Below are 21,246 nucleotides of genomic sequence, written 5' to 3'. Positions count from 1 at the left end.
TGTATCAGAAAAAAGTAGTAATTTTAATAGTTCATCTTTCATATATATGCAACATTATCCTGTAACCATACTAGTTCCTTAGTACTGCTCCTTCCAGCTGGAAAAACTTGGCAAAAAATCCCCTAAATCACATGAATGGAAAACCCCTTGCTAGTCATCTGTAGTTACGGAAGGCTCAAATACTCTGGAAAAACTACTGATATACCTCAAAGAGTTTGGGGGATTAAGAATTTACTCCTCAGTCCCCGCTGCTGCTGAACAAAGATCTGTATCAACTCAGTCAGATGGACTTGCTGGTAAGATCACAGAAGATGCAAGCCTACAATTGGCAGAGTCGACGTGGATGCATTGACTATATTACTGAGGTCACATTTATCATTATCTTTTAGTCAAGCCTAAATGTGTTCGTGGGAAAGGTTCTCTGTCTTCCTATTGCTCCTTACTACAAATGCCTTTATGCATAGAAGTGGGTTGTGCATAAGTTGAGAATTTATAAAGAAACAATAAGGAATAAATCTCAAAATATTCATACTAAAAAAGCAACTGTCCAAAATACTGTATTTTTCTGATTTAACTAATAACTAGAATGCACATGTCACGGCAGACAGAAAGGCCACAAACCTGTTTGCTGCTGTCTCCACCAAGAATAAATTCTAAATAATTTACTATTTATGCAAACAAAGCAAACAGCAAAACTATCTAAAGCTGCTAATGTAACTAAGTATTTAGTACATGCTTAAAAAAAAAAAGTTTCAGAGTGGTTTGGGTATATTTACAAATACTTCAATGAAACAAACAAGTTTTTGTTTCCTAGCTTGATCTCCCTACCTACCAGAGTAGATTATTCTCTTGAACTATGTGTGACCTAGCTTGATAGTAACATGACTTGAGAACCTGAGTGAGTAATAGCATAAGAAAGTTGGTGACAAGAGAAGGAGAAAAATAAAGTATCAGCTTAGTGTAATGCAAGCAGGGAAGATCAGTCGTTTTGCCTCTATGACTATCACTTTTGATGAAAAAATGTACAAGTTTTCGTACCCTTGTGCCCACTACTACCCTTATTCCCAGTTCTTTTTGTCTCTGTCTTATTTGCAGTAAAGTCTTAGAGCATGCAGTACATAGGAAATGCTCCTGTTAGACTATGTTTCAGTCGAACAGTATAATTAGATGAATGAAGTTAGACATTTTTTTCAGAGGCAGTTTTAAGGTCTTTGTAATATTTCAGTTCAGTACAATCCTTGTATGATGGTCTAGGTGGCACTTAGATAGCATGCTAACTTTTTGTATTTCTGAGCTATCTAACAGAAACCCAATGTGTTTTGCAGGGGTCTGACCAGGGAGATGTTATGAATGTTTTCTGATGTTACAGTTTGTAAAACCTGTTAGAGAGCTTATGGGATTTTAAGGTGAAAAGAGTAAGAATATGGTGAAGAACAACAGAAATTATAAAATTCCAGAGAAATTCTGCTAAACCAAAATACAGATGGACATTAATCTGGGAGAGACTTAGGTTCAAGTATATCTTCATAGAGAAGACTAGTAGCATCTCTTTATTGTTTCTACTGTACCTCTTCTTTGCGGTCATCATTTTGCTTCTGGAATTGCCAGTAGACTACAGCGCGCTGAGATTTTGGACTGCACTCAAGAAAAGTGCTGCTATTCTCTACTCCATAGATAATCTTTTCCTCCAGGGTCTGACCACTTGGGTTATCTGTAAAGCAAGAAAAAAAGAATAAAATAATTAAAATTACCAGGAAAGAAAAATTTTAATTGTTAAGTGAATTGGTTTAAAATTGGGCTCCCTTAAGGTGTTTAAAGATAAAAAAATGTTATAAGAAAAATTTCCTCATATTGGTATGCCATTTGGAAAATCTCCATCAGCATCTCTATCTTTGTAAGGATCCCTGGTATTTTTTTATTATTATCTTTGTATTTTAAATCCTAACAGCTGTTAACATCTCAGTATGTGAAGTTAATGAATTTCATTGTGAAATTTTGTGTAAACCTCATTATTATTCATCAAGGAAAACATCTAGGACACAACAAGAATTTTTAATAGCAAACTGTATGCAGTGAGAAAACTCAGGGTGTAGTTGCAGAATGTCTGTAATGATGCCTCCTGGGCTCTATGATCATAATACTTTAGAGCAAAGTAATAAAACATGAGGCTATTTAAAAGTAGTATAATGTGTTTAGATTATATGGCACTGCAGTTTGCTGAAGTTGTTAATGACCAGGAATAATGTTTTTGAGGAAACAATCTTCAATTAATCATTTCCTCTCATACCGATATAATTTATGGAAATGTAATGAGGTTAACAAACCAGACATTATGGGAGGGGAAAAAGAAAGTTAAATAAATTACTTCCTTTTGTAACAACAGTGTTTCAAGATATTCATCAACTCGCTGGAAATATCACATAGCTATAGGACTTATATGGCATTTGATTCTTCTCCAATACCACAGAGGCTGCAAGGCATCATATTTCAACTCTCCACCTTAGCTCTTTAAAATGCTGTTATGGACTTAAGTGGCAACAGCACAATAATCCTAGAGAGTAGATGGGGAGGAAGGGGTTGGTAAGCTATTTAACACTGTGTTGATCTCACGGGGTTTCCTGTCTCTTTGCCATTATTTGTCATTCTTTCCATTTTCCACTTCTGATCTTTAGCACTGGAAATCTTTAAAGAACTTCTTTTGATATGTTTTAACAGGAAAATGATGTCTAATTAAAATCCTGTCAGAGAAATCCTTTGTCAAGTTTTGTTTGCTTTCACGGTGCCTTTATCGTATTGGCCATGTAGTTTAGCAAACACAGGCTGTTTGCTAGATGACTGAGCCAAAGGTAAAAATAAAATTGAGCTCCTGATTTATGTTGATACAGCAATCATATCTCCTTCCATAATGACTTGCAGCACTGAGAGAGGATGGGAGAAGGGATGGGGGACAGAATAGGAACCGGTGCTTGCCCAGTTCTTAGTAAGGAAACATCAAATGGCCTATTAACACTAAACAAATAAGGAATGGGTTAGCTTGCTTTCCTGTGTTGGATTGTGAACCTTTCCAGCAAGTAAGTGGGGTGCTATATAAACAACTAAGTGAAACAGCTTTTATGACATCTCTCAGAAACCACATCCCTATGAAGAATGTCAGTGCAGCTTTGGGCCAGGAAGATGGGGAGCAATGGGGGAATGAGTCAGAAAGCAAAGCAGCAAGAGAAGGGTAAGACAGCTGGAAGAGAATGTAGCCCAGTGTACCAGTTAAAAGGTCTGAGATAGAGCACGGGTGAATTTGTGTCAGTGAAATAGAGGAACTGGAAGTATGCGAAGAGACTAACTGAATAGAACTAGAAGTGATAACATAAAGACTGGAAATGGAAACGATTGGCTGATAACTCATGGGTGCAGATTCAACGTTGTGAATGGCTGACTGATGTACTAATTCTTCTGTTTCAAGTTAGGTGCTCTCATTTAGGAACAGAATTCACACAGCTGAGCAGACAGCCAAAGATCCTCACGTAGTCAACAAGAGACAGTATGATATCTGAACTGGGACCCACAACAGATAGTACAGTAGGGCTGCAGCATAAGATAGTCAGTGGGAAATGTCCCCTTTTATAGCCTGGGACACACACGTTACTGCTCCAGTGATGTATTTCTGTGAAACAGAGATTTACAGACTTCCAGGATAAAGGATGGAAACACTCTAGGATGCATGCTCTATTTCAATTCCTCTCTCCCAGGCTCCATGAAATTTGAATCTTGTTTGCAGAATGGCTCAACTTTAACAAGAACAATCCAATAGTTTGGGTGCTTGTATTGGAAGTAGAGCTATCAAGTCAATCTCCTAAGCCTAAGTGGACTTTGAGTCCTAATAGCTGATTTAACCAGCAGGTTACTAATTAGGTGCCTTGCAGCATCACTTGACTATATTTTCCTGAACACAACATAGTCCAAGTGAATTATACGTGAGCAGAGCACATGTAACACTGGTCTCATTAGGTCCAAGGAGAGTCTTCTAGATCCTAAATATCAGTACAAAGGACAAAAATAGATATTTCTTTGGCAGGGATCCTACTGCCTATGAGCAGTAGCATATTTTTAAGTATATAGAGAAGTTTCTGCTGGAAAACTTAGCTACCTAGGATATCCTTAAGATCACAGAATCATAGAATAATTTGGGTTGGAAGGGACCTTTAAAGGTCATCTAGTCCAATCCCCCTTCAGTAAGCAGGGAAACCTTCAACTAGATCAGGTTGCTCAGAGCCCCATCCAGCCTGACCTTGAATGTTTCCAGGGATGGGCCATCAACCACCTCACTGGGCAATCTGTGCCAGTGCTCCACCACCCTCACTGTAAAAAATTTCTTCCTTATATCTAGTCTAAATCTACCTTCTTTTAGTTTAAAACCATTACCCCTTGTCCTATCGCAACAGGCGCTGCTAAAAAGTCTCTCCCCATCATTCTTACAAGTCCCCTGTAGGTACTGGAAGGCTGCTACAAGGTGTCCCTGGAGCCTTCTCTTCTCCAGACTGAACACCACCAACTCTCTCAGCCTGTCCTCATAGGAGAGGTGTGCCATCCCTTCGATCATTTTTAGTTTCTGAGTATTCTTAGTATCTAAGAAGCTAGTCACAAGTTTTCATGGAAGTTACCTTGAAGGTGGGTGCTCTGACACCATTTCAAACTTCTGAGTGTTTTCTTGGATCTGGTCCATGGCATTCTAGCATGTTAGTGATCACCATGGAAAGTGGCAGAAGCCGCCTTCAAATTTCCTCACAGTTACAGAAAATATAGTATGGGTGACAGTCATGCAATGAGGGAGGAAGGATTTAAGGCATCCTTCAAATTCCATTTCCATGATTTAAGGGAGCAGAAAGCAGGTCCAGAAATGTCTGTAAAGTTCATGTAATATTGAGCACGTGGAGTGCAGGAAAGTAAGCAGAGTGATGGAATAATCACAGGATCAGAGTGTAGCTCTGGGACTGAGGGAGAAACTGAAGAGACTAGGAGGAAGAATGAAAGTCTGGGAAGTTCAGAAGAGCAGCTGGAGGAATTAGAAAATTATAGAAGTCATGAAGTTGGTTATGAAATTCAACCCAAAATCCTGTCTGAGAGCTGTAATTCCCCAAATGAACCCAACAGCAGTATCAGTTTACTACCCTGATAAATATCCTTTAAATACATAATTTCTGACATAACCGAAGAAGTATGAAAGGCTAAGTACTTATACCAAAATTGCCTTCCAGATGAACGCATCTCACTATACAGTCAAATTCAGAGTGATTCTTTGAGCTTCCCCTGGGAAATATCACCTAAACAAAGCTGCCCCTTCATTTACAAATTCTTCAGAAAAGAACTTGATTAATTTCTTGATAGCACTAGTATGTTACACTTCAAAAAAAATGTTCTTTAGCTGACACAAAGGTGACCATGCTTTTAGATTTAAGCATTAATGCCTGGCCAAACACCTGTACAGCTAATGATCCTCAGCTCCCTCTAATGTTGTTGAGTAGTCATTTTATACTACTTACACATTTGCACAAAAGGGCAACTGAAAGAGCTACCTAAACCTTATTAAAAGCATTATTGCTTCAGACTGATATCAAAGTAAGTTTCTGCAATGTCTTTAAAAGTGAGATATACACTAAGAGATTGTTCTTTTTTCTTGTTTCTGTTGGTTCACACGGAGAATCAACTGGCACTTACTGCAAAGGAATGTGTAGACAAGTAGAAAATGATTGCTGGAGCTTATTTTTGGCTACAGACAAATCCAATTCTTCATCTGTTGTCCGGGAAAATACTGGTCATAACCAAGGAAAAACTCAGCATAAGTTGGCATAGGAAGTTTATGCGTCATGCAGCTGTCTCTACAGTGCACAATCATGTATATATGACAAGTAACTACAGCATAATTTTATAGATTTACAATTCAGAATTAATTTAGAGAAAATTTCACTCAAGAACAATCTAAAATGTTTATTAAGTAAAGCATTTTGACAGTGCTTCCTTAAAGTCTAGGACCTAGAACTGCATTCCCTCAGTATTTTTTATAAGTTACTGATTCTTCTAATCATGCTGGCTTCATCTCGCGATTAAGTAAAATTTTCAGTGATATCTTGTCACATACTTGCTCTGCTCATTTTGAGAAAGTTGTATTAAAGCTCCTTGTGATAGGTGTGCCATATAACAGCTTCTTCATGACCTTGAGTTCTCATGACTGTTGTCATGAAAAAACTGCACTGAATCACTTGCCTTTGGACAGAAGATATCTTTTTAGACAAATATGTTTACCATATGTGGGAAGATATAAAAAACAAAGTGTTTTGAAATCCTTTTCTTGTCTATGAAGGTAAAGAACAGACCTACAGTTGTATAAAGCACAGCTAGCAAGGGCAAGAGAATGTTAAAAAAACCTGGACATGTGGTAGTCCAGATCATCTTTTTACCCATTAGTAAAAAGTTCAGATAATAACAAGATAGAGCTGAGACATGCTTCTGCTGGTAATAAAATCCATGTTTAGTGCCTGGTGAAATTTTCCTATTGGGAAACTGAAAATGTCATCTCAATCCCAATATACAGATGGTCTCATCTGCACAGTATAAGCATTACTAGATATCATGCAACTGGAAATTTGTTGACTTTCTACTAGTCCACATTGACTAGTTCAAATCTAAACTAGTTGTGCATTCATGAGTTCTCAAAAAGTGACAACTGCATATTGATCATAGTCTATTCATGCACTTTTCCAAACTGTTTTCCCTTCTGAGTAGCTTGGCTTGAGTCTGACAAAGAAGAAGTAAAAAGAAAAGCCATAGTAATGTTAGCTGCGAATTTCAAGTTATTACAAAGGAAGACAGAGAAAACTATTACTGAAATGTAGGGGTGGTGAATTATAGCTGACACAAAAGTACAACTTTGGACTATTTATCATTCTTGCTATTACAAGGACTGGAAGGATATAAAGGTTTTGAAGCATCTCCATTTTCAGCCACCCTTTCTTTATTTATCCCAGAAATTTGGCCAGTGGTTTAATTGTTATTATAGATGTACCACAAACATGAGTAATCATTTGTTCCAGCAGAGGGAAGTATTGCCTAAGTGTTCTCGTCACTTACAGCAAAATGAACATTTTTCATTTTCTGAGTGAAGATCTTCTGAAGAGTTTGGCAACAAATTGGTAACTGTGAGAAGTTTATCAGCCAAACAATTCAAGAAAGGAAGATCTGGTCAATAAACTGTGAAAATGAAACAACCAACAAAAAACAAAACCAAAAGATGTCAAAGAAAACCCATGCTGAAAGCACACAGGACAGGCCTGCTGCAAGGAGCATCCTGATCTTAAGGGCTGCTAGAGTGGCACCTACAACAAAGACCATTCCATATTTAGCCAAGGTAGTTAATTGTGTGTTTGGTTATCATCCTATACAAACAATATGAAGCAACATGTACATACTTCTTGCTGTTCTGAAGGAGATACGAATCTTTTCTGACATAATATGCCTAGCCTGATGGTATGGCACTATCAGGTAAGCAAAGCAGAAAAATTGAAATGCTTAAAACTGTTAACTTGAGGAAAAAACAAAAATACTCCTAGCCTTTAGTGTCTGATCCAGGCCATTGTAAGCAATCTAAATTGGGATAATGATGTATTATATTCATCTTTCCCAGATGTTCAAGACAATTTCACCAACAAATCATTCATGTGCATCCTTCTCTTCTCATACACAGTCTGTAAATTACATACAAATTAGTCATACTTCAGTCATACCCATAACTCACCATGATGCTGCAGGTCTGAGCAGTGGGTAAGCGGGTCTCCATTTCGGATGTCTTGTCGTCTAGTACGCCTGTAAATATCATATTTGAAAACTGTTAGTGACCTTCACAGTGGTCAGTGTTCACATTTGACATGACTGAAGAGGAACAAATGGAACATACATATAATTACATAGGTCACAAGTGCACCTAAACAACATTCAGAAGGAGATCATATGCATTGTCACTGTTTGTAGAATCAGCCTTTATTCTTACAGGTAAAATCTTCAGAAGCTGGTAAATACACATCTCTTGCACTGAGCCTGTGAAGTTTATTTCAACTGTGTTGGCAATATTGATCACAGGCAGCTTCATTACTTGACTCATAGATACAGGGACTGCTAAGGGATTAAAGTACATACAGTACAGTTGAACACGCATCAGAAAACGTGAAAAAGCTACAGCTTTTCTGCAAGTACAGAATACTTTAACTATCATGGCATCTTTTAGTTAAAATGAAATATTAGCTTTGAAACAATGTCAAAGTGCCGTATTTTCTGCAAAATCTAAATTAAAATACATAGATCATTTCAGCCGCTACAGATCTCACCAAAACATTTCTGATAAAACCTTTTCCAAAACTGTTGCAAATGGCTTTGTCTTTAGAATAAACAGAATAAAACACTTTGATAGGAAGATTTTGAAATGTCGTTTATTCCATCCTTTGTAGTTTGAGTCCAGGTTCTAGCTTTTACTGCGTGTTCATTTAACATAGTGTATTCTTTCCCCAGCTTGATTTCCACTGGCTCTTTTGGAAAACATATTGATCTATGCTCAAAAATATTGTATTTCACAGAAGAAAGCTTTTAAATACAGTTTTATTTTGCATTTGTTGTTCTCTCTTTGTCTGCTCCTATTTTAATTTAAATAGCTGACACAAAATTCAACTGAGCCAGAGAAAAGCTTTTCATAAAAAAAAGAAAAAAAGAACAAGGCAAACAAAGATGTGTTTCAAGTGTGAGCACTTTACTTTAGGAATCAGAGAAAGCCTGAGGGCTTGCAAAATTAGAGGAGAACAAAGAGGATTAGGCTGCTGAACAATGCTGTGATTTCAGATTATGGCATCCAGCAACGGATATGCAAAAGTCAAGTAGCCTTGTAAAAAGCACTGTTGGTCACTCCCTTGTGACAACAGCCCTCATTTTTAAAAAGCCATTGTTCTGCAATACAGAGACCATCTCTCTTCTGTTCACTGGCCCTGTTTGCAGACTCTCACTAACAGCCCAGCATCAGCACATACTAAGAGTTCTCACAAAGGCACCATCAACTGCACAGCTGACTCCTCTTGGCTGAAAGATTTGAACCATTTTTTTTTTGCACTGAAAACTACTGAAATGTTAAAACTGAAATTAGTTATGTGAAGTATGGCAACAGGTTTTTTTGGGGAAAAAACCAATTCAGAATATGCATTTTTTATAACTTCCTGAATAAAAACTTATTTAAAATTATCCTAGTGAATTAACATGCTTTAATAAGAAGGAACCTTCTATTGAGATAGGATTCAAAAAATGTACTAATCCTAATTTCACATATCATTTTCATATTACTCATTACCAATGAATAAAAGTACACCAAAACATAAGGAACCATAAAATTTTGTTACTCCTTCCTAAATTTTGAAATGCAGCATATTTATAGGATACTATTTGTAGAAAAGAAGTCTGTGGAACGACTCATATTGCTGTCAATGGAGTTTGGATGAAATGTTTAGTTAGAATCTCAGGAAAATGTCGCACATATCACCATTGTATCAACATGATGATCTATGAAATATGAACCAGAACACATCTGCATGGGGTAAAGTTAAGTGGTCACGCTACAGGAGCTCTGAACTGTCACTTAGACTTGTAAAATACACAAAGAAAGAAAAGTAAATTAAAATCATGGCTCATAAAAGCTCCTTTTAAAAAAAAAGATGAAAAAAAAAAACCCAAACCAAAACAAAAAAACAAAACCCCAAACCAACTACTAGTAAAGCATCTGTGCAATTGCCTCAGGACTCAACTTTCCCAATATTTCTGGAGCCTAAAATTACAAGGATTCGTTATTAGGAAAATGTTGACATTTAAGCTGTTTCCAGCAATGCTGATTTTGCCATACAGGCATTCAAAGCTGGCTTGAGGCAGTGGGTACAGCAGGTACAAGGTAAACAGAGGATCCTCTCCCCCACTAACACAGACCTTTTATTCTGCTGCTGCTGCTGCCAAGGGAAAAAGGGGTGAACCCTGGGGGCTCAGCGGCTTTTTCTGAATGCCTTGTCAGGTTCCCAGCCTCTTAGGACTTACTTTTTCTTTCATAGTGGCCTCAAGAAGTGTAAATTCTGCACCTCAAGGTTTTTCTGTAGCTGTGCAACCCAGTTTAGCCCCAGTAACCCTGCCCCTTAATCCTTGTAAGAAGAGGTCCCAGTCCCTTTACCCCTGATGGCAACAGTGACCCTGGTCTGCTGCTTAGTAAATTGGAGAGACAGATAAGGAAAAGACAAAGAGCCCTATTTCTTTCATCAGTGTAAGCAGATGATATGCTCTATGGGTCTTGAGATGGGCTGGGAATAGGAATGGGTGCTAATGAAAGCATAGGAACGATGACGTTCAGGGATAAAGATTAGGAGGGAGGTAGCAGAGAAGAGTGATTCAGTGATTCCTGACTTTACTGTCTCCTTCGACTCAGAGGCAGTACTCAACCACGCTGACTTCTAACCCTTAAAAATTTCAGACCAAATCAATCTCTTAGACTCCCCTTGAAAACCTCAATGTTCCGACTCCTCTCTTTCCTCTTCCTCCTACAAAGAAACTGCCATGCTTCCACCACAAATTTGAATTTAGCCCATGCAGCTAAGAAAATTTGACCAGCTCTTCTTTTGGGATTGGTTCAGTTTCTCCTTTTTAATTCTTTCCTAAAAAATTTCACAAAAAGCTTGTCTCAGATTAACTCTGTTTCCTGGTGCAAAAATAGAACCTGATGTTCCATAAACAGTTTTTTTCTTTTGTCATCAGTATTTGTTTAGGATACATTGTAATGCAAACCTTGAAATGTTAACCCCCTCCATCTGAAAAGTCTGTGACACAAAGGCTACTTCTCACCCTTTACCACATTTCACCTACTGCAACAACCAATCCAAATCTGGAATTTGGAATCCCTCAATCCTCAATTAAGTATTTGTTATTAATTTTAAAATAACGATAAAGGCTCCTTATGCATGTGAACCCTTGCACTCCTTGTTTCTTTAAAAGTGTGAGATATTTGGCATATTCGATTTAATGTGAACACTTTTTAATCATTTTAGTCAATTTATTAAAGCATCTCAACACTACCCCCATAGCTGTTCTTATTTGCAAGTGATTATCAATTCAGTTATTCCTAATTTCTACTTCAGTAGCTAAGAACTGTTCAATAACTAGCTTATATATCTTAAGAGAAAGAATTTCAGAGATAAAGGCAGGCAAAGAAAATATTTTAAATCTTCAGATCAGGTAACTAGGACTTGTACATTTTTTATAAAAATTATATTTTTCACTTGCAGAGTCTGTCTTCCCTTAACCTTTGCATTGCAAAACCTTCAGCATCAGTGGAGAGTGAATGTGAAATAGTGATTGTTCTGATCTGGTAGCATTTAGACACACAAACACATACAAGTTATACTTTTGAATAATAACAATAATGTTTTATATCACTAAACAATAAATTTCCATTCATGTCCAAACAATCTGTAAATATTTTCTTTGAATGAGAATTCATGAAAATGCACAATAATTTACTTGGGCAAGTAGTTCTTTTATTTTAATATCAAGCCCCCTTCTCATGTTAAGAGAAAAGACATTTTTTGTGTTTGCTGTTTATTACTGAATATAAAAGTTATGAATTCATTTCAGCGACAACTCTTTTCTGGATGTTTTCTTACAGCAGCTTTTTAAGCCAACCCAAGAAGTAGCAGTGTTCACTTTAAATCAACCAAGACTTCATATTGCTTGTAACTCCCACAATTATGTTTTCTTTGGAAGAGAAAGGGCTCCAGTTAACCATTCCGTGAAAAATCTCCAAAGCCCTCTGGTCATATTGAGACCATCAGTTAAAACAAATAGCAAACCATGCAGACATCTGAAACTGTCCCTACCTCTTAGCAGTGGGGAAGTAACGTGAGCAAGATGAACCATCCCAGGCACAGTAAGGGTCTCTTGCAAGGCAACACTCAGCACATGCTTTTCCATACACATCACAGCGGTGTAAAGGAAGCTGTGAAACTCCAGTGGCTGAGCCAATGTAGAGCTGTTGCTGTTACAAAAGTTACAAAACAAAAAAGAATTTTAAAAAATTGTAAATTACCATTTTTTTGCTAGGAAAGCATAAAAAAAAGGTTATATAATAATATATCAGGACCATTACAAATACAGTAAAGGATCATGATCCAGATGTACACTAAAGGGATGAGAAATGTCCTCAGCATAAAAAAAATCAAACAGGAAAAACTTTGATTTTTTTATGACGCTCTCGGTGGCTTCTCCAAACAGTAAGAAAAATTAAAGTATTCTTCCATTTTTTCTTTTGTATTCAGATCCCTGCATTGGGAAAGCCCTATAATCAGTGACAGAACACAATGGAGAATATGCTTTTGAATCTAAAGAAAAATGAAAACAACTTTGATGTAAATTTCCTATATATGACTGATTTGTGTATGTGGAGGAAACCTAATATAAATTACGTCAGACTAATGCTAAGACATTTCAGCTTGGAAGTGCTGCCATGCACGCACTTCTCTGCAAGTTTGATAATTCTAATGCTTCATACTCTTTTCTATAGGTCACGTACTCTAACTGAAATGTATCATTACTTTATTTTGGATAAAAAACATTGTTCAGTGGAAGATGTAGTTCAAATGCAGAGACAAGCCATGAAGTATATCAAAAAACATGCAAACAAAATGAACTACAGCTTTGTATGGCATCACAACAGAATATCTTGCCACTCTCAGTTTCCTCTCTGATATCAAATTCATGTGGTCCATTAAAGAAGTTGGTCCCCAGAGGGACATAAGGAAACTAAACTACTGATCCCACGTTAAAGTCCCAAACAGAGATATTCCAGGTTAGCACTAATTCACAAAGAAAGCAAGTGTAAGTGTAGTAAGTAAATACAGTTCCCTCTGAGATGCAAAACTAGGGGAAAACAAAATGAATAGATAAACAAAATTAAATGGCATAATCCTTCTGTTTTGGAAACACTGACACTTTGCTATCAAAAGCTTAAACTTTGCCACCCAGCACCCATAGAGAAGCAATTAATACATTTCTTTTTAAGGTCCCACTCCAAGCAGTCCCACCAAGACAATACAAATTTGTATTCATTTTTCATTCTTAGAAAACATGAAGACGGTGCGAAAAATAGGATTTCAAGAAATGTTATCAAAATTCTTCATCTCCTGCACTGCGATGTCCCAGAGGTATCATTTCCAGGGAATTCGGGGATGGAAGGTGGCTGGGGTCACCTACATACTAGAAATGATGAGCACTGGATACCAGGAGACAGCAAACCCAAAAATACTCATAAAAGGTGTTGTGTTAACTTCTTTCAGAGACAGGAGCTTGGCAGTTTATACAGACATATTAATTGTAACAGAAACATCCTGTGCATTTATATAAACACCAGTATTTTCTCAAGGAAAATATGACAAGGAAAGCACCCAAAAGAAAATTCACTAGTAAATTGAAAACTAAGCCCTTTCTAAGCAGCTGCTTCCATCTATTATAGTGCCATAGCTGGGCTGTAAACCCACATTCTCTGGGCAAAAATCTCTGACCACACAGAGCTCCACACAAAGCCTTGGCTGTACATACCAGTCCCCAGTTAGTGTTGTATCTTTGAGAAGCAGATGACAGGCAGCAGACATGATAAGCTGATTCTGTCTAACTTAAGTCACTTAATCAAGTACCCAGCTTAGGGGTACGTTCTGCAGTAAAAAGAGCAGCAATTCAATTCTTAGGTGACCTAACCATTTCTCAAGGGATGCCTTTTCTCTTTACTGATTATGGAGGCAGCATAGGTCAAATTAGAGCTTCAGTTAAGTATCTTAAATGTCCAGATGGTATTGATCTGAGTCCTATGTAACTGGGGCATTAATATCTATATAAGCATGTAGCAACGTGTGGTGCAACTAATATAAAAATCAACCCAGAGAATGCACATGGGAAAATAAAGAAGAATGGTGCAATGGTTTCCTATGTACCGCTGTAACCAATTTCATTTTGTCAAAAACATCTCCCTGATTTCTAATAAATGTCTTTAGAATTAAAGAATGACCAGAAACACCATAAGAAAAAAAAAAAAAAAGTGAGGCCAAAATAGGGTTACTTAAAGACTCTATTCCTTGTCGATAAGTTCATAAAGTTCAGTTAGTGACCTACGGCACGTGTTTCAGGTGCTACACAGCCTGAAGGCTGCTGCCCTGTTTGCTGCTCTTCTGACCATGGTTTTAGAATCCAGCTGGTGATCATTATTCTGGACACTAATAATATATAAATCCAGGCAGTATGAAATTCAGAAAATAGTAACAGAATGATTTGCATCAATGGTCTGACCTTACTTTGCCATACACAGTCAAACTGCCTTTTGGGCAAAGAGTCTCTCCCAGGAGGTTGTTAATTTAATAAATCAACTGATTATCAGATCAAACCAGAGGGGGGAAAAAAAAAAGTTGTCCTCTAAAAATTATTGCAGAAGTATCAGAATTCCAGAAAAGCTGAGGAGACTAATATTTTAAGCAATCCAGTGGTTTCTGTTTGCCCCACGGTGCTGCCCAAAATGCAGTCTTTCTCTAGAAGCTGGACAAAGAGATAACTGAGAATTTTCCATTTGCAATTAAAAAAAAAAGAGATGAAAAAATGTAATGCTTAAAAAAAGAACAGAATTTTTAAAGGAACTTCAGGGAGCATCAGATTCAAATCCCATTTAATTTAATTTTATGTCTTAAAAAGTAACTGATACAGAATAGTTCAGGGGGCTGTTTAAGTGACATATCCATTTTGAGCTGGTCCTTTCTGTATGCTCACTATGGACAGAAATGGTGATCTCTGAATAAAATCCAGTACTTTGTGAACAGTACTATAAAAGTAGTCACTAGGTCTTTCCAAAGGTCTCTGCCTTGCCTTTGATAGAGAATCTTATGGATAGAAAGAAAAGCTCTTCGCAGCAGTTCACCAGATAAGGATATGGCCTGTATCAGCCAAGGATCTCATTTTTTCCCCATCTTAGCAGAAATCCAATGGATTTTTGAAACAGAGGATCACAAACCTGACCCTGAGAAAAAGATGAGAGCTTGCTCCACAAAAAGTCACCTTTGATTGAAAGTCAGGCCTGACTTTCTGGCTTGCTTCCACATTTTTAAATCCAGGGAAAAATTACGGAGCCCCACCTGATAGGCTCAGGTCTAAGTGGCAGCCAGGGGCTCCCTGGAAGCCTGGCTCCCACAGAACTCTGAATTTAGGCAGCTGCAGGGTGTTACAGTGGCTCTAGGATGCTGTCCTCCGAAGGTTTGCCTCTATTGCCAGCCATGAGTAAGTTGTTTAGGTGGTAAGGTTACACAAGCCTAGGGCTCTGAACCCAATTAGGAGGAATATGTAGCTTCAGTGAGAAAATAGAAATAAAATTCCTGTGAGTTAAACACAGCAGACTTGAGAAGGGCTGTATCAAAGCTTAGTTTTGCACACAAAGGCTAAATTTCCTTGCTCTAAGTCACTCTCACTCAAGGGCCAAATTCATACTCACAGAGAGACATATGGGAGCCTTAGAGTTTTATATAATTTAAAACTTAAGCTAAGTTCTGCTCCTGAAGAATTTGTAGATTTTAATTTTTCAGAAGAAGAGTCATTTGTAACATACCATATTGGCATGATGGCAAAAGAGGTAGGTTTGAACAACCAGCATAGTAAAACATTCAAAACCAAGAAGAAACTCCCCATGCCATGTTTTTGTAATTGGATGAAATAATTGTTAGGGGAAAAAAAAAAATGAAGTGATTGCTTTAAAGTTATTCAATAGGACATGTTGGTTTTGCTGTTTACATTTCATGTTCCTGCTTTCTACAATGCATAGAATTATCATGCTGTTTATATGAAAAACGTCCTCCTTATCAGAACACAATGAGTAAAGTGTTTGAGTTATAAAACTACAGTATTTTTAAATCATAAATACAAAATGGAAACATGTTGCCGTATACTTATTTGATACAGAGACACAGTGCCAAAAGCTTGTCACACTGTATCATGATTCTGTCATTTTTAGCCTGAGGCTGGTTGGTTTTTCATGAGTTTAACTCTGCCTGAATAATGTGTGTTTTATGCTCTTTTTTAGCTTTAGACAATTTTAGCAGTGTAAATTTGTTTTCAAAAGACTCAGGGAAAATTGTAATCTCTCCTGAATAACTAAAGATGCTTTGAAGAATAAGTTGTATGAAAATGCATGGTCCATTATCAAATATGACTGGCTGCTTTAAGGGAATGTACTTATAAAAATAATCCAGAGCAGAGCATTTTGGTATGATGTGAACATATATACAACTTGACAGGTTTGTTTTTAAATATCCCAGTATTCAATAGTACTTTTTTTTTTTTTTGTCCTGCCATTTTTGTTATTTTAGGTGGTAAACTATGTTAAAAGAGTGTCCCCAAACAAAATGTTTTCTGTCAAATACATGAATGTTTTCAGACAACTTTCCTAAATACAGTGAATTCTGAGTTAAATATGCAGCATTTCAAACATAATATTGGGCACCGCCCATTACAGAATGAATTCAACTTCTGTTTAATAACGTATAGGGTGAGGTAGATGAATTAACTAAATCTTATTTATAACACACACAGTTTTTAGTGCACCCAGTGTGGAATTAATACCAAATCTCCTCTTTACTGACAATGACATTAATGGAAAAGTTAATAAGTGTGAACAAGTTGCTTGTATTTACTGAATTAGGCTCCAAATCAACACAAATATGAAAAAGAAAGAAAGAAAAAGTTTTATTATGTTAAATTTGACACTAAATCTTATGTCTCAGACGTCTGAGACAGGAAATGACAGTGGCTGGGATCCATCTACCTAATTCCAGCCAGAACTGGAAGATAGGCCCCCAATACCCACTTCACTCCCAGACTGCAACCCAATTTTCTTTGCATGACTACCTAATTCATCAGCTGCTTCACAAAGAAGCCTAATAATAATTGCCCGTATTGGCTCAGAAATGCAGGAATCACCTTTACTGTAAATCAGAAAAAACTTTACCTCCATCCATCAAGAAGTCCAGTTCATTTTAGTTATGGTCTGGTCTACAACGAAGGCTATAATATATATCTTTTCTTTAAGAAGTTAGTTATTAGTGCACTCAACAGCAAGCAGGAACTATAAATTCTGGAGTCTGGAACCCATATCCTAACCATGTCACTGAACCAGAAAGCCATGGAAAATTTGGACTAAATCAGACCTACCCTCTTTGTTAAAGCTGAATGGTGCACATCCAGGAATGAAAAGGGTATTAGACAGACAGACAGGAGGATGTCTCATTTCCAGTCTTTGGTTCCACTATCTGCATTTTATACTAGGCTATTCCTACAGAGACTAGAATTAGTCCCATTAAAGCCAGGGACAAAGTTTGGCTGCTCCTTTTGAACAGTTTCTCTGTCATGAGAACAGATTCCATAATGTGGATTTTTTTTTCTAGAGAGCCTCCAGACAGCTGGTAACTTTGTGTTTAGTTTCCACCTTGCCAGTAAGTAACACAAACTAGACTTTTCCTTTCTCCTTTCCATGTCACATTTTCCTGAGAAACTACTGATGTTTATGTAAAGGGATGGGATGCTGCTGCTGTAATTAATATGTCTCTACTGACTGCCAAGTTACTGTCTCTAAAAGACAAAGACCAATAAATATTTAAAAGTGATTTAAAGTTTGTGCACATAGTACCTGTTTTGTGGAAATCTTCATTGCTGATATAACAGTGGGTTCCTAAGGGGAAAAAAAAAAGAGTTAAAATATAAAATGAGTTCTATAAACACAAAAATTCTGCTAGAATGTTATTTGCTCAACCTAGAAACCCTGAAATTAAACTAGACGCTCTGTAGTAATGACGTTTCTTGCTGTCCTTTGCAGCGGAATAGTTTCTAGCTGTAAGTGAATTAGAATGCATGTACATATCTGAGTGCATCTTTGATTGCTATGTTGCTTGTAGATATATCATTTTCCATGATTATTGCAGTTTCATTGTGATTACTTTGTTATTAGTTTCACATCTTGAAATTAATTTCTACACTTAATACTAAAACTGCTTTTAAAGAACCTCTCAGGTAATATGAAAATAATAATGGCTGAATCAAAATATGTAGATACTATATATTAAAGGTGATAACACTGAAATAGGCAATACATTTTAACCGTATCAAGGTGAAAAACCCATTCCTGTGAAATTTTATTCATAAGAACAAGCCTTAATCCCAAGTATAATCTTGTTGACTGTACCATGCTATTCACGTACAAGGAAGTTACTCATATTTGCAGAACACAGAGCTAAAACTGGCAAGAGGTTTTTTGCACCCTGGAATACCCATTATTTAATCAACCAAATGAGTCATTAGGATAGTTATTGTTCTCCTAGCTAAGTCAACTCTTAATTATGCTATCTGTAGCAGATGTCAAACCAATATCTACTGTCTTACATGAGAGACTTTAAAAAATATTGAACAGATTAAGTATGTTTATATCTGACTAAAAAGACTGTGACACCTTTTAGGCCCAGCTGCTGGAATGGATTTTAATCCTGAGAGTAAAAGTGGCATAATTTGGTTACAAAGTGTGCAAGTCAATTCTGTATGAACTTTATTCCATCTGAAAATCTGCTACTGATCCCACGCATCACACTTTTACTTATGTATGTACATTAATAAAGTCCTTATTAAGCTTTTATACTTGTGTAGCTTTTCAACTTGCTTATCCTGAAGGAATTTGATATGGGTCACTGGATGTTAAGCATGTGGACTTGCCTTTACAAATGGGTTAATAGATCTTATATTAGAGAGCATCAATTAAGTGTAACATTTGAATGAAAATTGAATTCATTAGTTTGTTTGCTCAGCTGTGCAGAGAAATATTGCACAAATGGGGTTAAAAGAGGCATTTGTTATCAACGTAACAGATATGGAAGACTTTCAGTTTCGTGGAATTATAAATGAAAAGCATTGTATTGAGCACATTGCAACTTAAGCATCAAAATACATTGTTTATGATGCACGTAGACTCTTTAGTAACTAATAAAAACTTACATTTGTACATGTAAAATCTGTTGCAAATTCCCTATTGAAAGATCCATATCTTATGCATACAAATTCTGCTTATTCCACTGAAGTACATTAATGCCCTCTTTAAGGCTTAAATACATGCCAAAGGAGATAAATGAGCTTTCAAGTAAATCAGAACCCCAAATCCTTTTGTGTAATGAATAACTACACATGTAAAGTAAAATACCAGATCTGAATTTGCCATTAACCATTCTACTTCTGTAAAGCCTTTCTGAAATAAAACTTTCACTCCATTTATTTTCTTTCTTTCACTTTTATATTTCTCTCATCTCCTTTAACTTGGCACTTCTACTTGATTTAGGGAAGAGACTCATACATTATCAACAATTGCCAAATTACCCTGCATTAATGTAATGACTTTTGCGTGTATAAAAAAGAAAAAAAGCTGGGAGCCACAAATTACTTGTCTCATTTTCTCCTCATAGTTTCTACTTCATTTTTCTGCTAAAAAAAAAGAAACCCCCCACATTTCTGCCCTCAAAAACCCCCATGGATTGCAGAAACAGAGCTACCCATTTTTCAGTGGTATCTTGCACTCAAAACAGTGGTTTCTGTGCAAGATTCGTACCACTGATGGCAAGATTGCCCATAAGAAAAAAATAGAAATAATATTGAAAGTAATAATAAAAAGATACCCAAGCTCTGTTTAGATATGTTGTATCTGTTCAGAAACCAAGGATAAAGGGATGGCAACTGAGTATGATGAGGACATGGTGGCTGGGCCCCCGTGGCAGGTTTTGAGCAGAGCCCTTGTCAGCACATCTGGAGCGAGACCACACGATGGTGGGGCTCTCCGAGCACGCAAGCATCATCTTCACGCTGTCAGATTAACCTCGCCCTCCCAGCTGGGTATCAACCCCCTGAAAGCCTGGGGCCTGTGAAATGCTGCCATAAAACGGCACTGACAAAAAGAATAACGTGGGGAATGTAAATGATTTGTTGTTGTGTACAAAACATGAGACATCCCTGGGTTCTGTCTGGGAAGTGTTTGAAAGGTTTACTTGGCCTCGATTTGCAGGAGTGCCTACGGGATGCCGTAGTTTTTAGGTGGCTCAGATCGGAAAAATGCGAAAGATTGATTTTCACAAAAAAGTACGAAAGATTAGGGGGTGTTTATGGTGTCTTGTGTCAACCCATGAAAATGAGACCCTAAAGACACCTTTGAAAATATAAACACTTTGTTTCTCAGATTATTAGGCATAAGGAATCTGTGCAGATCACTGTTTTTCCTAAAGTATCTTCCTGGTTACATTATGCTGATAGTCTGAGTAGTGTTAAGAGCTGATGCATCTATAAGATTCGTGTATTGCATATCACTGTGGGAGAAAACAGACAGGCATTATTCCCAGACTTTCACAGATACGTATTTAACTACAGCATGTAATAGCTCTAAGATTCAGAGATACTAATTTACTTTTTAAGCCACAAAACAAGACCCGAGAATGCCATTTCTTTTATCATTAACCTCCAGCTAGCACTGAAAGTTTCAAGGTTTATTTTGACTAGTGTCTGGGTCTCCAAATGACAAGCTAATTAGAGGGGTATGCCAGGCTATTCCTTGGCTAGACTGCAAGAAGTTTAGTTTGCAGCTGTCCACAGAGAAATCTACAACCTGACACTTGAAATCTAGCCGCACTTACCCGAAAGACTGTCATTTCTTCCAGCAAGACTTCCTCTAATTCATGCCAAGTCTCCTTAGGAATTGAAACCACTTTAAGAACTGTTCCAATATCTTGGGGGAAAAAAAAAATAAATTCAGGTGCTTAAGATGCATACTTCAGTTTCAGAGCAGCCAGCATTTCTTGTAGTACGTGATTATTTCACATATAAAGATTGTGAAGTCACCTATCTCTGAGCACTCATTGTTCAAAATACCAACTGCTTTTTAAAATAACCTAGAAAAACATCAAATTTCAGTGGGACATTTCACTGAAGTCTTTCAATTATCAAAATGCAACAAAGAAGATAAAAACTACTATAGTTATTAAAGAATGAAAAGGACTGAAATACTATTTAAGTGACAGTATAAAATGACAGCTGTTTCAGCCATTTAACTGAGGAAGGAAATGCACTAAATTTACCCAGGCATGTTTTATT

General features: G+C 36.9%; 1 protein-coding gene across 2 annotated transcripts in view; it reads right to left on the bottom strand.

Moving 5' to 3' along the window:
• Positions 1 to 21,246, bottom strand: part of SEMA3A (semaphorin 3A) — a 251,245-nt gene that overhangs the window by 4,293 nt on the left and 225,706 nt on the right. For both annotated transcript variants that reach the window (XM_075024731.1, XM_075024732.1), the window contains 5 exons: positions 20,790 to 20,881; positions 17,762 to 17,803; positions 11,931 to 12,088; positions 7,784 to 7,851; positions 1,569 to 1,711 (listed from right to left, as the gene is read on the bottom strand). In XM_075024731.1, the coding sequence (XP_074880832.1) occupies positions 1,569 to 1,711; positions 7,784 to 7,851; positions 11,931 to 12,088; positions 17,762 to 17,803; positions 20,790 to 20,881 (503 nt within the window). The remainder of the gene's footprint in view (positions 1 to 1,568; positions 1,712 to 7,783; positions 7,852 to 11,930; positions 12,089 to 17,761; positions 17,804 to 20,789; positions 20,882 to 21,246) is intronic.

The sequence above is a fragment of the Buteo buteo genome, chromosome 4, assembly GCF_964188355.1.
Source record: "Buteo buteo chromosome 4, bButBut1.hap1.1, whole genome shotgun sequence".
In the NCBI taxonomy this organism is placed as follows: Eukaryota; Metazoa; Chordata; class Aves; order Accipitriformes; family Accipitridae; genus Buteo; species Buteo buteo.
The sequence above is the reverse complement of the archived record's forward strand: the minus strand, read 5'-3'. Positions and strand labels throughout refer to the sequence as shown.